Genomic DNA, 20,693 nt, shown 5'->3' on the forward strand with positions numbered 1-20,693 from the left:
AAACAATCACTCGAAGAGTCAGAAAAGTGGCTACCCTTGGCATGCACTAGGGCACTGTGGGGTCATGTGTATCAAGGAGCAGGGGAGGCGCTTCTGGAAGGTTGGTAACACTCTGTTGAACTGGGGTTAATTACAAAGATTCAATATACGCCCATTTACTAAATTTTAAGTTCATATACGCTTTTACCACGTGTAATTGAGAAATCTGTACCATGCAGAAAAACTCACTTAGAATGTTATTTGGCATTCACTAATGGTGAACAAACGAGTGTCCCACCTACCCCTACATACAGACTCAACACAAACATATCCAAATTGTTACTGAAGGTAGCAGCGAGATCATCACCACCCCCACAGGACCCACATGTCCACCGACAGAAGTCACATGATCAAAGAATGACACACTATATTGCACTGAGAATAAATGACCTGTACTTGCATGTAACCATACAGACGAATCTCTCAAGACAACGTGAACTGAAAGAACCTAAGGACTAAGCAGTACATGACGTACGATCCCAGCTGTAAGAACACAGGCAAAATTGCTGTATATAGTAAGAGATGCCTGGTGTTTACCACAGGAGCGGAGGGACAGGGCAGTGGGGGTGGCGGTGGGGGTTGGGGATGGTCATGACCAGAAGGCAGTATGAGATAGAGTGGAATCAGAATTACTGGTGATGTTATTTCTTGATTAAGGTGCTGGCTACATGAGTCTGCTCATTTTCTGGAAATTTCACTGAGATATGACCTTCTAAGTACTTTTTGTACATATATCATTTAAAACTTTAATGTCATAAACATATAAATTAAACCGGGACTTGGCTACATACTAGATGTCCATCCCTATCATTCTGCCAAAGATATGCTACAGAATAATTTCTGGTATCTGATATTAATTCAACTAACAATAATTGAGTGTGTACCCTGGGTCCTGCTACAGGCATTAAGGACATACAGCCAAAAACTTTGCTTTAAGGTAGATGGCGCTCTAGTGGGGACAGATGAACAAGGTCGCACTGACATGCTCCAACAACACAACAGAACAAGTGGGTAGAGAAGAGCTTTTACAATGACTTAGATTTGGTGGTAACGCAAAGCTTTTCTGAAGAAGAGCCCCGAAGCAGAGATGTGAACGAAGGGATCACGTAGAGGCACTTCAGAAGAGCACCCACCGAGAACTTCAGGGAGAACAGGCCTGGCCTGTCAGAGGAAAACAAAGGACTAAGGTGGCTGTATGATTTAAACAGGGACGACGTACCTCATTTTACTTTTCTCAACGCTTGGTTTACGCGTGGCAAATGTTTCAGAGAGCGCTGATCACAAAGAAGCCTGTGTAAGCGGCTCTTCTCGGACCAGCAAGCACTGAGGAGGCTGAGTCAGTGAGCAGAATCAGGATCCGGTTTGGACATGGAAGGGACAGAAATTGCCCAGACACTGGACATTTAAGGATGAGAAAAAGAACCCAGGTGCTTCACAGGTTCTGACCCTGAACAAATACACGACTGGTGGTGGTGTTTACTGAAACGGGGGATTCAGGGAAGGGCTTGGTGGGGCTGCAGGGGCATTTTTAAGTTTGATATCCCTATGAATATATTCTCTCCTCCAATCCATCCCTGCTCTAAACCCTCGCGTCCCCTGCCATGCCCCTGCACCCCTGCACAATACACATCAGAGGGCAGAGGGCAGAGGGCAGGATGGCCTCAACCGATCACATCACGTGGTCTTGTCTATTACAGTCTATTATTTGCACCTTGATCCTTAACTCCTACTTAACCATAAGTTTAGATTCTACAGATGTGTAGTACTGACGTTAGTCTAGCATAGTCCCCGATTTCACAGTTCCGGAGAGCTGAACAATTCTTCCTAAGCCTGAAACCTAGGAAGGCCACAAACTGAAGACAACGTCTCTCCAGGTTTTGGCTTCCTGAGAGCTACAGAAAGATCAGACAACTATGGCATGTAAAACTAATGACCACCACAGATCGAGAACCAGCCACTAACATAAGCACAGCAGCCAGGACATAAAACACAAAATGAAAAGCAAAAACAAGTTTCATGATAGGAAGTCAATTTTGAAAAAACCACACTGCTAGTAAGACCTCAAAAAAATTTTCCCATTAATATCAGAGAGGACAGTTATCATTAGAACTTACCATCAAAGAGCCTGTCAATAATGCTGTATCCAGCCCGAAGATCTGATAAAGAAAACTCATAAAACTTGGTCCAACCCTATCAAAACAAATTTACAAATATTAAAGACCTACAAACAGTGTTCAAAGATACACATGTAGGCATTATCGACTTTATAATCTTAAGAATCCTCAAAATATGCTAATAAAATAAAAGGAAAACTCCCAAAACTTTTTAATAAAAACAATAACTCTAACGTAACAGTAATTTTTTAAAAGAAATTTACTGACATCACAGCATGCCAAGGACTTTTAATACTAGAATAGTTTTTATCATTTAAGTATTGTGGCAATTCAGTCACAGAGGGAACAAATTGGTATAGTAAATTTTTGAGTCTAAATACAGTGTATTCAGTGAGATATTTTCTATAATTTTATCCTTCAGACTTGTGGCTTTTGTCAATAAACATGAGAAAAGAAATGTTACAAAAAATTTTTAAAGGCCCAAAAATAAAGCATTATTTCCTGTACATTTCACCCATGAAGCATTCATGTTGGAACTAAATTATAAACTTGCAGCTAAAAGCTACAATGCTTATATAAAAGGAACATTCATAGAGCTCTAGGTTTTATAAAAATATGAAAAAGGTAAAAAAAATTCTGATGGTACTTCCAATCACTTCAACTAATTTAGTTTAATGTAATGCATTGAAACTAAAATCTATTTAGACTTTAATAGTATTTAGGAATATCAAAACAAATTTCATCCATTAATCATTCAAGACAATATGTACAAAATGCATGTTATATGTAAAGCACTGGGAATGAAAGAATGAACCGAAACATAATCTCTGCCCTCAGGTGGCTGTCAGTAAAATGTGGGCAGAGGGGGAAAAGTGGGTGGGCACAATCCACCACTCAAACACACCTCCAACTACAGGCTACAACTACAACGTGCTTGATGCAAAGAGTCGTACTTGGTCTGCACAAGAAAGAGGTCTGAGCTCATCCGGGAGCTAAGGCACCGCTGCCTTGGTGGGGAGCGGGGAGAACACACAGGAAGGAGTAAGTACATGGACACTTAGGACAATAAAGTTAGAGAATTTGTGTACAAGGAGAGAGAAGCTACTGGAAGGTACTGAGGGCCTGCTGCACACCAGGCACTGTCTGGTCGGTGAGAATCTACCACTGAAGCAAAGAAAAAACCCATGCTCTGGAGAAGTCTGCGCTCTAAGGCTCACACCCAGAACACAGGGGTTTTCAGTCATTTCTGAAACAAACTGGCACAAATAAAGAGTTGGACACAAAAACCTAGGGCTTAGACAACAGGTCTGAGCTAGATACATAAATTTGGGGGTCACTAGCATTTGGATACTTTTTAAAAATTATAGATATTGTAAACACACACACACACACACACACACACGAGATTTAAACCTCACTCGCTAAGATTCAGTACAGGTAAGAATCAGAGATCTGTAACGGTTACATGCCTGTCAACAATAACAAACTTCAGTGACAATATTTTTTCTTTCAGCTTTTTATTTAAATTCTAATTAGTTAACATACAGTGCAATATTGGCTTCAGAAGAATTCAGTGATTCAGCACTTACACACAACACCAAGTGCTCCTCCCAAGTGTCCTCCTTAATGCCCATCACTCATCCAGTCCATTGTCCACCTCCCTCCCTCCATCAATGCTCAGCTTGTTCTCTGTCATTAACAGTCTCTTTTGAAAATAAGAAAGAGTCTCTTTTGAAAATTAAAAAAAGAATCTCTTCTGGTTTGTTGCCTTTCCTTTTTCCCCTTATATGTTCATCTGATTTGTTTCTTAAATTCCACATGAGTGAAATTATATGGTATTTGTCTTTCTCTGATTGACTTATTTCACTTAGCAACATACACTCTAGCTCCATCCATGTCATTGCAGATGACAAGATTTCGTTCATTTTGATGGCTAAATAATACTCCATTGTATACATATGCTACATCTTCTTTATCCATTCATCAGTTGGTAGACACTTAGACTCATTCTATAATTTGGCTATTAATGATAGTGCTGCTATAAACATTGGTATGCATCTATCCCTTGGAATTAGTGTATCTGTATCCTTTGTGTAAATACCTATAAATACCTAGGAGTGCAACTGTTGGATTCTAGGGTGGTTCTATTTTTAACTTTTTGAGGAACCTCCTTACTGTTCAGAGTGGCTGCACCAGTTTGCATTCCTACCAACAGTGCATCCTTGCCAACACCTGTTGTTTCTTGTGTTGTTAATTTTAGCCAACCTGACAGGTGTGAGTGGTATCTCATCATGGTTTTGATTTATACTTTCCTGATGATGAGTGATGTTGAGCATCTTTTCATGTGTCTGTTAGCCATCTGGATGTCTTCTTTGGAAAACTGTCTATTCATGTATTCTGCCCATTTCTTAACTGGGTTATTTGTTTTTTTTGTATTTTGTATGTTGAGTTTGCTAAGTTCTTTATAGCTTTTGGATAACTATTATATATGTCATTTGGAAATATCTTCTCCAATTCTGTAGGTTGCCTTTTAGTTTTGTTGATTGTTTCCTTTCCTGTGCAGAAGCTTTTTATTCTGATGAAGTATCAGTAGTTCCTGTTTGCTTTTGTTTCCCTTGTCTCCAACAACATTTCTAGTAAGAAGTTGCTCTGACCAAAGTCAAGAGGTGGCTTCCTGTGTTCTTCTCGAAGATTTTGATGGTTTCCTGTCTCACATTTAGGTCTTTCATCCATTTTGAATTTATTCTTTGTACATGGTAGAAGGAAGTGGTCCAGTTTTCCTAACATGGCTATTCTTTCCTGCTTCATCAAAAATCAGTTGACCATTTAATTGTGGGTCCATTCTGGGTTTTCTATTCTGTTCCATCAATCTATGTGTCTGTTTTCATGCCAGTACCATACAGTCTGACTACAGCTTTGTAATATACTTTGAAACCCAGAATTGTGATGCCTCCAGTTCTGTTTTTCTTTCTGAGGACTGCTTTGGCTATTCGGGGTCTTTTGTGTTCCATACAAATTTTAGGTTTGTCCTAGCTCTGTGAACAATGCTGGTGGCATTTTGACGGGGAATGCATTAAATGTGTGAATTGTTTTAAATAGTATAGACATTTTAACAATGTTTGTTCTTCCAATCCATGAGCATGGAATGTTTTTCCATTTCTTTGTGTCCTCTTCAATTTCTTTCATAAGCCTTCTATATTTTTCAGAGTACAGATCTGTACCTTTTTGTTTAGCTTTATTCCTAGGTACCTAATTGCAGTTGCAAATGGAATTGATTCCTTCATTTCTTTTTGTTGCTTCGTTATTGGCATATAGAATTGCAAGAGATTTCTGTAGGTTGATTTTATATCCTGCAACTTTGCTGAATTCATGTACTAGTCCTAGTAATTTTTTGGTGGAATCTTTCAGGTTTTGCACATAGGGTATCATGCCATCGGTAAACAGTGGAAGTCTGACTTCTTCCTTCCTGACTTGGCTACCTTTTATTTCTTTTTGCTGTCTGATTGCTAAGTCTAAGACTTCCAGTGATGTGTTAAATAGTAATCGTGAGAGGGGACATCCTTGTCTTGTTCCTGACCATAGGGGAAAGGCTCTCCGTTTTTCCCCATTGAGGATGGTATTAACTGTGGGTCTTTCGTATATGGTTAGGTCCCATCTATCCCTACTTTGTTGAGGGTTTTTTTTTTTTTTTTTTTTTTTTTTTTATCAAGAATGGATGCTGTAATTTGTCAAATGCTTTTCTGCATCTATTGACAGGAACATATGGTTTGCACACTTTCTTTTATCAATGTGGTGTATCATATTCATCTATTTGTGAATACTGAACTAGCCCTGTGGCCCAGGGATAAATCCCACTTGATCATGGTGAATAATTCTTTTAATGTACTGTTGAATTTGATTTGCTAGTATTTTGTTGGGAATTTCTGCATCCCTGTTAATCAGGGATATTGGCCTATAACTCTTCTTTAGTGGGGTTTTTGTCTGTTTTTGGAATCAAGGTAATGCTGGCCTCACAGAATGAGTTTGGAAGTTTCCATTCCATTTCTTTTTTTTTTTTTTTAAAGTTTGAGAGGAATAGTTATGAATTCTTCTTTAAATGTCTGGTAGAATTCCCTTGGGAAGCCATCTTGCTGCCCTACACTCCTGTTTGTTGGAAGATTTTTGATTACTGTTTCAATTTCTTTGCTGGTTATGGGTCTGTTCAAATTTTCTATTTCTTCCTGTTTTGGTACTTTCAATGTTTCTAGAAATTTATCCATTTTTTCCAGATTCTCCAGTTTGTTGGCATATTTTTCATAATATTCTCTTATAACTGTTTATATTTCTTTGGTGTTAGTTGTGATCTCTCCCCTTTCATTCATGATTTTATTTATTTAGGTCCTTTCTCTTCTCTTTTCATTAAGTCTGGCTAGGAGTTTATCAATTTTATTAATTCTTTTGAAGAACCACCTCTTAGTTTCATTGATTTGTTCTACTGGGTTTTTTGTTCCTGTATCATTTATTTCTGCTCTAGTCTTTATTATTTCTCTTCTTCTGCTGGCTTTAGGCTTCAACTGCTGCTCCTTTTCTAATCCCTTTAAGTGTTAGAGTTAGGTATAAGACCTGTATTGCAATATCATTTCTCTCTTAGGAATGCCTCTGCTGCATCCTAAAGGTTTTGAATGGTCATCTTTTCATTTTCATTTGCTTCTATGTATTTTTTTTTAATTTCTTCTTTAATTTCCTGGTTAACCCATTCATTCTTTAGTGGAATGTTCTTTAACCTCTATGTATTTAAAGGCTTTCCAAACTTTTTCTTGGGGTTGATTTCAAGTTTCATAGTGTTGTGATCTGAAAATATGCATGGTATGATCTCAACCTTTTGTACCTGTTGAGGGCTGATTTGCGACCATGTATGTGATCTATTCTGGCAAATGTCCCATGAACACTTAAGAAGAATGTGTATTCTGTTTTAGTGTGAAATGTTCTGAATATATCTTTTAAGTCCATCTGGTCCAGCGTGTCCTTCAAAGCCACTGTTTCCTTGTTGATTTTCTGCTTAGATGATCTGTCCTTTGCTCTAAGTGGGATGTTAAAGTTCCCTACGATTATTGTATTACTGTCAATGAGTTTATGTTTGCTATTAATTGATTTATATATTTGGGCATACCAAGTTAGGGCCATAAATCTTTACAATTGTTAGATCTTCTTGATGGATAGACCCCTTAATTATGATAAAATGCCCTTCTTCAGCTCTTGTTACAGTCTTTCGTTTAAAATCTAGTTTGTCTGATATAAGTATGGCTACTCAGACTTTCTTTTGGCATCCATTAGCATGACAGATGGTTCTACATTCCCTCATTTTCAATCTGTTGATGTCTTCAGATCTAAAATGAATCTCCTGTAGGCAGCATATAGATGGGTATTATTTTTTTTTATTCATTCTGATACCCAATGTCTTTTGATTGGAGCATATAGTCCATTTGCATTCAGGGTGATTGCTGAAAGATAGGAGTTTGGTGCCAGTGTGTTACCTGTAGAGTTGGTGTTTCTGGTGATGTTACAAAGAGCCCCTTTTATAATTTCTTGCAAGGGTGGTTTAGTGGTCACCAACTCCTTAAGATTTTGTCTGTCTAGGAAAGTCTTTAACCCTCCTTCTATTCTGATTTTATTTTATTTTTTTTTTCAACATTTTTTATTTATTTTTGGGACAGAGAGAGACAGAGCATGAACGGGGGAGGGGCAGAGAGAGAGGGAGACACAGAATCGGAAACAGGCTCCAGGCTCCGAGCCATCAGCCCAGAGCCTGACGCGGGGCTCGAACTCACGGACCGCGAGATCGTGACCTGGCTGAAGTCGGACGCTTAACCGACTGCGCCACCCAGGTGCCCCAACCCTCCTTCTATTCTGAAAGACAGCCTTGCCTGATAAAGAATTCTTGGCTGCTGCAAACCTGATCTGTCTTCCATTGTAGGTTAAGGACTTTTTTTTTTTCCTTGCTGCTTTCATAATTCTTTCCTTGTATTTTGTGAATTTGACTATGATATGTCTTGGCAATGGCTGGCAATGGCTGAATTTAACGGGGGTTCGCTGTGCTTCTAGGATTTTATGTCTGCATTCTTCCCCAGAATGGGAAGTTTTCCACTGTAATTTGCTCACATAAACTTTATCCCCCCTTTTCTCTCTCTTCATCTTCTGGGACTCCCATGATATGAATATTATTCCGTTTTAATAAGATGCTGAGTTTCCTGAGTCTACCTTTAGGATCCATTACCTTTCTTTCCCTCTTCTTTTCACCTTCATTTTTTCCCATAATTTTATCTTCTTTATTATTGAATCACTACTCTGCTTCAGCCATCCTCACTGTGATGGCATCCATCCGGTTTGCATCTCGGTTATAGCATTTTTAATTTCGGCCAGACTAGATTTTGGCTCTTTTATATTGGCAGGAAGGGATTCTCTAGGGTTTTCTAGCTTTTTACAAGCCCAGCTAATATTCTTAAAATCACTGTTTTCAATCTCAGTTCAGGATATATGTACTGATTAAATCCCTGGCCATCATTTCTTCCTGTTCTTTCTTTTGGGTTGAATTCCTCTATCTTGTCATTTTGGAGGAAGAAAAAAATTAAGAAGTAAAAAAATAACAAATAAAAAATTTTAATTTTGAAAAAATTCAAGTAAAGGAAGCTAGATTCTAGGTGTGTTTTGGTCTGCTTACAAAAAGCTTGAAAGAAAAAAGACAAAAGAGTGAAAAAATTAAAAATTTAAAAATAAATAATAAAATTTAAAAATAATTTTGCTCTTTCTGTATCCAAGGTGGAGGGAAAAAAAAATCATAAGCAACAAAAAAAACCCAAATGAAGCTAGATCCCATCTCTCCTAGAACTGGAGCTTTGCAGCAGTCTATGGTCAGTAGGCTAAGCCAGGGTTTGCTGCCCTCATCAGGAGTCTTTGTTCCTATGCTGGTGAGCATGGGGCTTGATGGTGCCCCCTGGGTCTTTTGCCCAGGAGACGCCAAATCACCTCCACCAAATGCTCTCACAAGCAGGGGAACCGCTCCTCCCGGTGTGACCCCTGGGATCCTCAGACCCTGTGGCTGCTCTGGGGACTCCGCCCTCCTTCCTCACTGGACACCGCCAGGTGCTGACCTCTGAAACGTCACACTCGGCGCCCTACCATTTATAGAAACCTGGTGGTACCGAAACCTCTCCTTTCCCTCATCGGTGGTTCTGGGGGACATTTTCTTGTCTAGTCCCCAGAGAGTGTTTTCACTCTTTCTATCTGCTTTTGGGGCAAGTGTTTTCCTGCAAAAACCCGAGGCACCGCTCTCTCTCTCTCCCCTCTCGGCAAAAAAGACGGCCTCCCCTCTGAGGCACCCTGACTCTTCTCGCTCGCCAGTTCACCTCTCAGCACCATGCACCTGCTGCGTTCTCTCCCTCAAACTATGCAGATCATTGTGTGAATCCTGAGATCGATTTCCTATGTGTTCAAAATGGTTTGATGTTGATCTAGCTGAGTTCAAGGGACATGTCCAGGGTGTCCTTACTACTCCACCATCTTAACTTCTGCTTGCTTCCTGTAATACATTAAATACATTTCCTACCTACTCAAAATAAAGTATTGATAATATTTCTTACATCACTATTAAACCTTATTTATAAGTGTTTACTTAAAATTTTTTTCATACTTCAGAGATTAATATTTATAACACTCTCAAGTTAGAAGGCCTCAACTCTCAGTATTACCTGACACAGCAATTTCCTATTGAGGTTCTAATTCCAAAATGGTAAGAACTGTACTCTGAGTAGCATAGTTACTGACACAGTGGCATATGATTAAGGATTTGTAAAATATGGTACAAAAAATTCAAAAGGTAATTTGTTTTTCATATCATATTTTCTAATAGAAATAATGTAAATTGTGGGAAGGCTCTCTAGACAGCCCATCAAATCTTACTTTAGCCCACCTGGAAACCCAGGCAGGGTGTTAAGTGGTCTTGTAAACATGAATGAGAAGAACCCTGTTACCAAGGTACCCACTGTGTAGTAAGAATAATAAGGTATCAAAGAGTAACAAGCATCAATCAAAAAGACCTTACATTAAGTGTAGTATTAGAAGTACAGCACACATGTGTAAAATAGAGGAAGTTAATTCTGCGACCAAATACAGCACTGCAATGAAAAATAGCAAAACACCTTTCATTAACACAAGGAATGAAAACCAAGTTGAATTGGTGGTGGATCTTTACTTCTAGAAGTTGGTGATTAAAGCAAAAGGAGGAAAAATAGTAAAACAGTTTGTGGAGTGCATATCTGTATGACATTATCTCTAACGATTTTAATGGTATTTTATGTTTTGACTGGGTTTTCCTCCCAATTTCTTCATTTTAAAGAAAGCAAACTTCATGTGTTAAAAAAAGTGACACTTTCAAATATTTGTGTGTGAAAGTAAATTGCTCTAAAAAAGGACATTTTGGTACTATGTACAAATTCTTTAAAATACACCTCTCTGGGCTTCCTGGGTGGTTCAGGCAGTTGAGCGTCCAACTCTTGATTCTGGCTCAGGTCATGATCCCAGGGTTGGGGGATCGAGCCCCATGTTGGGCTCTGCACTGAGTGAGGAGCCAGCTTGGGATTCTCTCTCTCCATGTGCCCCTTCCCCACTCTCGTGTGTGCTCAGTCTCTCAGTAAACTGAAGTAAACTAAACTAAACTAAAAGTATATGTTGACCCAAACTCTCCAAATTTAGAAATTGCCACCCTGAATAAACATTAAATGAGGCAAATATAAGGATATCCATTGCAATGTTTTTTGTAACAGCAAAGACTGAAAAGAACATGTATGCCCATCTAACAAAACTGCTTATAAGTAAGTACATAGATATGGTGAATACAAATAATATTTTAAAATTAGGCATTAAATGGTTACTAATCTTTAATTGTTTTTTTTTTTTTTAATTTGAGAGAGATGGAGAGAGAATCCTAAGCAGGCTCCATGCTCAGTGCCAAGCCCAATGGGGCTCGATCCACAACCCTGCGATCATGACCTGAGCCAAAACAAGAATCAGATGCTTAACTGACTGAGCCACACAGGTGTGCCTATTGGTCAGTAATCTTTAAAAATCTCTGTAATGTTTTGGTTAATAAAGCAAAATACAAAACTGTATTTGTAACATGCTATTTGAGTTAAAAAGACTGTATGCATGTCTGAGTGTAAATACATAAAATGTTTATTTATACAATCTTTCTTGAAGGACACCCAAGAAGGGGTGAACAGCAGCTTTCCTGAGAAGAGAAACTGGTGACAGGGAGAGAGAAAGGGAACAGACTAAATTTTAGGTGCGAATCATCTTGTAGCTTTTTAATTTATATCAGGTACATGTATCACATAATCACTGTTGTTCATGAACCCGTCAGCAGGAGCTGCTGTTAGGGGCGGAGGCTCTAGAAGAGGTGGGCCCGGCCACTGCCAAGCTCTGCAGGCTGAAGTAAGAGTCCTCCGGCAAGTTAACTGCCATCAAGACCCACGGGGCTTCTCTGTAAGGTGACAAGAACAAGCACACGCTCCTTTAAGGGCAGTGTGCAGACTGTGTGGAAACAACACGTCACTGTTTTACTTACTACTGCATCAGCGAGACACATCTTTATTGGCAGGTCACGTGCAAGGCACTTGTACACATACACTGTTCCATCTCATCCTCGCAAGAAAGGTAAGCATGGTGAGTAATCCCCATTACACAGCTGAGGAAACTGTGGCTTACTAGAGTTCAGTAACTTTCCCCAGGTCACCTGCTAGGAAATTCGAGAGGCAGGACTCAAACCCAAGTCTGTGACTTCGGAACCCACAACCCTATTCTGACATGTAACTGAAACAGAGAGAGAGGCTAAACAGGGACAGGCTGAGGAACCAACAGAAGTGGACAAAGCTAAAAAAAAGATGGGAAAAATTAAATCTGGAAGTGATGCAATTTACGGCTGAGATAGGCATTTGGCAAGAAGAACAGAACGTGTTCCAGCAAAGATGGCCACGGCAGTGGGAAAGGGTGGCCTATTGGTCGCGAGAACAATACCAGGCAACACCTATGGCGGCAAAGAGCTGGATGAATTCGAGGACCAGGAAGAAGTCCACTGTGGCTGAGTTGCAGAGACCAAGTGGGAAGAGGGTTCTGGGACGATGCTGAAGACAAAGGACCAGAGATGTGCCTATTTCTTCACAAGTACACTAGAAAGTCATTTGATGGGTTGTAAGCAGAGTAGTGAAATAATCAAACTGCCATATTAGGAAAATGATTCTGGCTGCTAAATGGAAAAATCAAAAAGAACAGGAAATGATCTCAGAAAGGAGTACAGGTAAGCGGTAAGGTACTCGGAGAAAATAGTGGAAAGAAATGCACAGATTTGAACTGTATGTTGTTAAGTAAAATCCACATGACTTGGGAATGAACTGGGTAGGCAGGCTAAGAAAGAAAAACATACCAAGAACAATTCCTAGGTTTCTAGCATGAGGAAATAAATCGATAAATAAATAAATGGATAAAAGGATCAATGCCTTTTACTGAGAGGGAAACATGAAAGGAAAACAATATGCGGAATTCAGTTCTGAACTTTGAGATGTCTGTGATGGATCAACCACAAAAATGACACTGAACAATCACTGAGGGTTTATAATGGTTCGTGCCTTGTGGCGAACAATGTAATTCAGAGATGTGAGCTACGTATACACTCCTGAAGATGAACAACAAAGACAGAATTAGAGATAGAAAGTCGTAAACCATGAACAGAATTATTAAGTAATCCCAGCCACTGAAACTAAATTGGTAGGAATGCTCTGATACAAAAATATGCACAACTTACAAGAGGTCCAACACATGTTCTCACTCACCTGTGGAATGTAATTTCGTCTTTCCTGACATGCAGCATGAAACCACGCAAAACTAAAGAGAGCGTGAGCTCGATGGATGCTGTCTTTTTTGCTGATTTGCTCGGCAGTCCAAGATTCGTAAGTGCGCATTAAATTCTTCTTCAAACCTGGAGGTGACTGAAGACAAAAGATTGACCCCTTATTGTCTCAAATCTTCCAAATTAAATTAACATTTAACATGCTTGAGAACATACTTTAATAAAGAAAAGTTTTCACCATTAACCACCCAATTTGACTTATTTTATATTACTTCAAAAAGTATGTATCTAAAACTAGTTTTAAACTCCTTGTAAAAAGGAGTTTAAATTTATATCCAGTATAAATTCAATAATTTTCAAATTTAAAAAAACTACAAAAGCAACAATATTTAGAACAACCCAATAAATTTTATATGATTGCTGGAGCACCTGGGTGGGTCAGTCGGTTAAGTCCGACTCGGTTAAGTCCGACTCAGTCGGTGGCTCAGTCCGACTTAGGCTCAGGTCATGATCTCACAGTCTGTGAGTTCAAGTCTCACATCAGGCTCTGTGCTGACAGCTCAGAGCCTGGAGCCTGCTTTGGATTTTGTGTGTGTCTCTCTCTCTGCCCCGCCCCCGCTTGAGCTCTGTCTCTCTCTCCCAAATAAACAAACATTAAATTTAAATTTTATATGATCGTTGAGGTATTTTACTGAAACTAAATCATACACAAGGAATGTGACACTGACTGTTAGGGGCACATGGTTTTTCCCCTGCTATGAACACACCCCCTTCTGCAGGTGCTATCTGAGCTTCTGGGCCCTCCCTGCACTGTTGACATACAACGCCAACTAACACTCCCAGCACATTAGACCACTGGAGTTCAAGTGGGGATTAGCAGATACCACTAGGCTCATAAACACAAATTCAAACCCACAAAGTGTATATTGAACTAGTACTCAGTCAAAAAGCACTTATCTACATGTCCAGGATTGGTTTATATTGTTGAATTATCCAAATGAGAAAGATGAATTTCTAATTCTTTTTGGAAAAGTGTAAACTAAACCCACTTCTTGTGTGTGTGTTAAAAAAAAAAAAAATCCTTTTTTTTAATCAAACACATTTGTCTATTAATCATCGGTTTCCTGGAGAATTCTTCTAATGTTAAAAAAATGTGCATTTATCTGAATTTATTTTAATTAGCTTTTTTAAAAAGTAAAACTTTTCCTTTAAAGAATGACTGCTACAAGGAACAGTCAGTCCCTCTGCGATCCTTTCCATGCTGTGTTTTTCTCAAATAAAAAGACTTCTTCAACATTAGAAGAAAATACCATTGATTTACTAAGTACATATCCATATACTTTTAAAAATAAAAGTTTCGTGTTTATGAAACAGTAACAAAAATTATGACAAAATAGGCCAAATTTTCTGAGCACTACTTGATAAAACGTGAAAATAACAGAAAACTGAATATCCACTTAGTTTTTAAAGCAATAAAGATTACATAAAATGAACAAATCATAAAGAATTAGAGAAAATCAGACACAAACATTTTTGAAAAATAACAAAATGAAGACACTAACATGTCCAATTATGGGATAAGGCCTAGCATGTAGTCAACTGCAAATTCACAGACATAAAATAATTTCAATATTACCTCAAGTAAATATATATTAGTTAAGCATTCAACACAAGAAATCAGGAATACCAAAGGCAAATAGAAATCTAAGGGAAACTTAAAAAAGAAGAATAAAGCAGGAAATTCAGTGAAAAGTATTAGTAGAAAAAAAGCAAATTATTAAGTATGACATCAGGTATTTGGAGTGAATTTTTAAAAGTCTGTCAACTAATCAAAAGAAGAAATAAACAATAAGATAGAGATGTAACAACCTTTAAAGATAATATACACGTGTGTACATACATATACAGTAATAATTTTGAATATAATTAACTGGACTATTTTCTAAAATAGTTAATTATCTATATGGAATTAAGAATTAGAAAAAAATACCAATTCAAATAAAATTTCCATTAAAAGTAATCAAATCACCTCCTGAAAGAAAATCCTGGCAAAGGCTGTACATGAAAATATTCAAGAACAGTTCTCCTGATAAATTAATTCTTCGTGTACTGTACGTGCCAGGTAGTACGCAGTAACTACAATGCTCAAGAGAAAAAATAGCCCCTATCCTTTTGGCTACAACAATTCACCGCTAGAATATACAGTCAGAGTGTACTGGGAGAGCAGCTGAGACGATTTTGGAAAAGTTCATTTTACTAGACATCGTAAAGACTTTCGACTGACATGTTTCCAAATAGTAAATGAACTTTACATTCTGTGGATTAACCATTATCCTTTTTCTTCCTTAAATGAGACTAACATCTTCAGATAAAAAACAAGAAATACTGATCTAAAGAAACACGTGACTATGATCAATATGAAGACATTTTTCTTCGTAACAAAGATCACACAAAACAAATTTCTACAAACAGAAAAAAACCAAGCAGAACCTCTTCCACCAGCTTTAAAAAGTTTTAATTCCATTTACCATTTTATTTATGACTTGGCCCAGTTACACGGTAACATTGCAAACACACATAGTTTTGGATATGTCAGAAGAATGATGGGCTCAAACAGGAAACCCACACTGGAACTCTTGCTCAGCTGCTGTCAGAAGACCAGTAAGAACACCAGATACTCATGTGCAAAAGAAGAAGTTGAACCGTCCCTTTATACTGCATATAAAAATTAATCCACTCTGCACTAAAGACCTAAACGTAAGGCTATAAAACAATAGAACCAGAAGGAAACATAGAAGGAGGCTCCATGACATTGGCTCTGGCGATGACTCTTTGGATATGACAGGGGCACAGGCAACAGAAGCCAACACCAGGCAAACAGGACACGTCAAACTTTAAAGACGTCTAGGCTACAAAGGAAACAGCACAGTGGAGAGGAGGCACCATGAAAGGGAAGAAAATATTTGTCAACTATACATCTGACAAGGAACTCCTCCAATTCAATCAAAAACCCAGTTAAAAATGGGCAGAGGACTTAAGACCTTTCTCTAAGCCAATATGCAAACAGGCAAGAAGTCCACAAAAAGATGTTCAACGTCACTACTTACGAAGGAAATGTGGTGAGACACCGCTCACACCGTTAGGATGGCTGCTGCGCGCACGCACACACACAAATGACAAGCAGCACTGCAGGGATCAGTAGAAGGCAGCATCCTTCAACAATTAAACACAGAATGACTTCTGACCTGGCAGTTCCACAGAAGCCCTGAGAACCAGCTCTCGGAGAACCAGTTGTGCCGTCGTCGTCCCTGCAGCATGACGCACAGCTGTGCGGAGACACGCGCCCCCCATGTCCCGCACTGCTGGATCAAGATGACGCCACATGCGCACACACGGAATCGCGGACCCTCACAGGGAAGGAAGCCCCCTCGTGTGTGTCGACGGGAGAAACCCTGAGGACGTTCCCACAGACAGTGTGACAGGCCAGGCCTCAAGGACAAATCTTCCAGGCGCCCCTAGGCAGGCAAACTCCTGGAGATACAGAGTGGAGGAGGGATAGCCAGCCCCCCCCCCCCCCCCCCCCAGGGAGGGGAGAAGGGACCGGGGAGTCGGTCCGCAGCAGACAGTCTCCGCTGGGCAAGATGGAACGAGTTCTAGGGCTCCGCTGCACAAGAGAGCACACGTGTCACTACCCAACTGTGCCATCAAAAATGGTGAAGATGGCAAATTTTATGTTATGTGTCTTTTACCAATACAAATACCAAAAAATGAAATAAAATTTAGAAGGAAGATTTAAATTTATTTCGATAAACATCATCTGATGCTATTATTTATGTTTCTTTTACCTGACCTACACAAAATGTGTTTTGTTTTGTTTTGTTTGAGTACAGCTGCCACACAACCTGACAATAATTTCAGGTGTGCGGCACGTGACTGGACGAGGGTGGCATCACGCTGTGCTCGCCACAAGCGCAGCTGCCGCCTGTTGGCACACAACGCTGTCACACCACCCCCCCCCCACTGTGTCCCGCCTCCCCAAGACTCACACTACCACTGGCAGTTTGTACCTCCCGCCGCCGTCCCCCCCTGCACCATCAGCCATCAGTCCGTCCTCTATTTATACACCTGATTCTGCTTTTTGTCGTTTGTAGACTCAATCACCACATTCCACTTAGACTGGACTCACGTGTTCGTCTTTTTCAGTCTGACTTATTTCACTTGGTTAATACCCTGTGGTCCATCCACGGTGTCGCAAAGAGCAAGATCTCACCCCTGTCACGGCCGAGTAATCAGCCACTGCAGACACCACGCCTTCCCTGTCCGCCGATCTATGACGGACACTTGCGGCTTCCATAGTTTGGCTACGATAAATAATCCCACAATAAACACAGGGGTGCATGTTTCTTTTTGAAATAGTGTGATGTTTTCTGTGGGTAAATACCCGGCAGTGGAACTGCTGGGTCGTAGAGTAGTTTGATTTTTAACTTTCTGAGGAACCTCCACACTGTTTTCCAGAGCAGCTGCACCAGTTTGCATTCCCACCGGCAGTGTAAACGGTTCCTGTTTCTCCGCATCACGGCCAACACCTGTGGTCTTCTGGGTTGTTAATGTTAGCCACTCTGACAGGTGCGAGGTGGTTTCGATTCGTACTTCGCTGATGATGAGTGATGCTGAGCATCTTTTCATGCGTCTGCTGGCCATCTGCTTGTCTTCTTTGGAAAAATATCTATCCAGGTCCTCTGCCCATTTATTAATCGAATTGTTTGTTGAACAAGACAGTTTTACGTGTTCTGTAGGACAGACAGTCCTTTACAGAGCTGTAGGAGGCATGTGGAGGTTAGTGCACTTAAGACAGCTAGTGATTCAAGGTTTAAATCTTCTTACCTCGTATGTGATCTTTAAACTTGACTGTAATAAAATAGGAGTAAAATGGGGATGAACTTCTGCAGTCAGCCACAGACGAAAGGTATCTTTAGGTTGAAGAGTATTTAATTCCTGGTTTATAAAAACAGCAACAATAAAAATCTACTTCAATATACACACTCATTTCCATTTTAGAAATGTATTAGTAGTAAGTAACTTTTTCCTACTGAAATCCTTCTATGACATTCTGATATATTTCATTCTGCTGCTTATTTGTTCTGTGACCTTGGGTTCTAGGATTTACACCAATGCTGAGCAAGGATAATATGAGTGCGCATCTTGTGAACCGTGTACAACACTCGTAGCTGCACATGATGCACAGCAAGTACAAGACAAGTGTTAGCGGTAACCGATGCACCTCAACTGGTCACCACCTTCTGGACCTTAGGTTCTCACCGCTTTGATTAGGGCTTCCAGAGAGTTCTAGCATGAGAGCACTTCCTTTATTGGCAACATTTGCTGTATCCTACTTATTGCCTATCATATAAAGTCAAAACTTCACCACACAAATTCCTCAGCCTGTGCTATCTGCTGCAGTCACTTATTCAAATTTCATGTCTGTGTCCTCTTGAATATTTTTCCTTTCTACCTGTTATGTTCTTTGGAACCTGAAAATTCTTACTCATCTGTCAAGTTAAGTCCAAGTCTTAGGGGGATATTTTCTCCAACTCTTCAGTACCAGTCCCAGGCACATTAATCCCTCAAGACACTTTGTGAACTGTCTTCTGTAGTATTCACTATGCTACAATATAGTTACTAATGTGGGCTGTCTCTTCTACACCAACTTCCTTCCTACGAGCAGGTACAAATTTTGTATGCATTGAGCACTTACGGCAACTGCTGGCTTTTTTTCTGTACTAAACAAGTGTTTGTAGAATAAACGAATGAATGACAAAAGACTTGTTAAGAGTTCTAAAAGAGTGAAAACTAAAATTTACGTTAAAAAATATAATCTATGTCTGATTCTAATATTTCTATTTTAATGCAAAATACAGGTGACCACAAAAAAAAAAAAAAAAAAGGCAAAAGAATTGGCCATAAAAACACTGTGCTTACTTAACATTGTATATTGTAAAATGTATCTACACTTACTAACAATTTAAGAAGGTAAAATTTACATGAAATTTTGGTTTAGGTTAGCACATTTTAAAAGAAAGGTAAAAAACACACATTCATGATAGAGTTGGTTTGAAAATAAATTTGCAAATTTATACCCAAACAATTTATCCTAACTCCCCAAAAGAAAATTTAAAAAATATTTTAAAGTTTAAACTTTTTTATTATCATCTACCTTATATGCTTCAAAAAGTTCTAATTACGATTTGCTTCCAGGGACGCATGGGGGGCTCAGTCAGTTAAGTGTCCTACTTCGGCTCAGGTCGTGATCTCTGGTTCCTGAGTTCAAGCCTCACGTTGGGCTCTGTGCTGACAGCTCAGAGCCTAGAGCCTGCTTTGGATTCTGTGTCTCCCTCTCTCTCTCTGCCCCTCCCCCACTCATTCTCAGTCTCTCCCTCTCTCTCTCTCAAAACAGGAATAACCTTTAAAAATTTTTTTTAAAAAAGATTTGCTTCTGGGGCACCTGGTGGCTCAGTCGGTTAAGCAGCCGACTTCAGCTCAGGTCATGATCTTGCGGTCCGTGGGTTCAAGCCATGCATCGGGCTCTGTGCTGACAGCTCAGAGCCTGGAGCCTGTTTTGGATTCTGTGTCTCCCTCTCTCTCTGACCCTCCCCCGTTCATGCTCTGTCTCTCTCTGTCTCAAAAATAAATAAATGTTTAAAAAAAAAAAAAAAGATATACATGTTAAAAAAAAAGATTTGCTTCTGAGTAATCATTGTAATTGTGTGTTACACAAATAAACAGCTATCGATCTATTATTTGGAAGAAAAAGCAGAATTTAAGCATTTACAGGTCTTCTTTACATGTTTTAAAACATACGTGATTTATCAGACATGAATTATATATTTTTACACATTAATGGTTTTCTCAGAAAACTGTCCTAATAATAGAATTCCTCAAATATTTACATATACCTCAGTTTCCAAATCTGTGTCTTGTTTTGATTTTATGAACCACCACCGTTCATCAATCAACTCACTGAGTCATGAACTCATTCAAAGATGTGATCCCCTATATGTTGTGAAAGGTGCTACAGGTGCCATGTACTAGGACCACACAATTTTTCGACACATTACAATTAGTTAAGGGCCTCTGTCAATCTATTCTATTCTCAATGATACGTCTGCCAGATGGATTAAACTAATTAACTCACCCTCCTGCTTAAGACCTCCTTTGACTTCATCCTAAGAAAAAAATTTCCAAATTCTTCTGCATGGTTCTCAGGGTATTCCACAACCCAGCCCCACTCTGCCACGCCCAGCCCTCCCAGCACATTCAAGGTCATCTTTATTCTTTGTACTAGGCCTGTTCGTCTCCCCCACTAGGTCTCTATTTGTGCTGCTGGAATTAACCAGGCTATCTTCTCTCCTCCCCCCCTTCCCTCCTTCCTCCCTCCCTTCCTTCCCTTCTTTCCCTTCCTTCCCTCCCTCTTTCCTCCCCTCCCTCCCTCCTTCCTCCCTTCCTTCCCTCCCTTCCTCCTCCCTTCCTTCCCTCCCTTCCTCCTCCCTTCTTTCCCTCTCTTTCCTCCCTCCTTCCTCCCTTCCTTCCCTCCCTCCTCCCTTCCTTCCCTCCCTCCTCCCTTCCTTCCCTCCCTCCTTCCTTCCTCCCTTCCCCCTTCCCTCCCT

General features: G+C 39.7%; 1 protein-coding gene across 4 annotated transcripts in view; it reads right to left on the minus strand.

The window, feature by feature from the left end:
- The window catches only part of DYNC2H1 (dynein cytoplasmic 2 heavy chain 1), a 348,288-nt gene that overhangs the window by 131,957 nt on the left and 195,638 nt on the right, over nucleotides 1-20,693 (minus strand). For all 4 annotated transcript variants that reach the window (XR_007454148.1, XM_049614182.1, XM_049614176.1 and 1 more), the window contains exons 78-80: nucleotides 17,914-18,024; nucleotides 13,013-13,168; nucleotides 2,154-2,229 (exon numbers count right to left, since the gene is read on the minus strand). Coding sequence is in view for 3 of the 4 variants with exons in the window: in XM_049614182.1 (XP_049470139.1) it covers nucleotides 2,154-2,229; nucleotides 13,013-13,168; nucleotides 17,914-18,024 (343 nt within the window). In the remaining variant the exon portion in view is untranslated. The remainder of the gene's footprint in view (nucleotides 1-2,153; nucleotides 2,230-13,012; nucleotides 13,169-17,913; nucleotides 18,025-20,693) is intronic.

This window comes from Panthera uncia, chromosome D1 (assembly GCF_023721935.1).
Source record: "Panthera uncia isolate 11264 chromosome D1, Puncia_PCG_1.0, whole genome shotgun sequence".
NCBI lineage: Eukaryota > Metazoa > Chordata > Mammalia > Carnivora > Felidae > Panthera > Panthera uncia.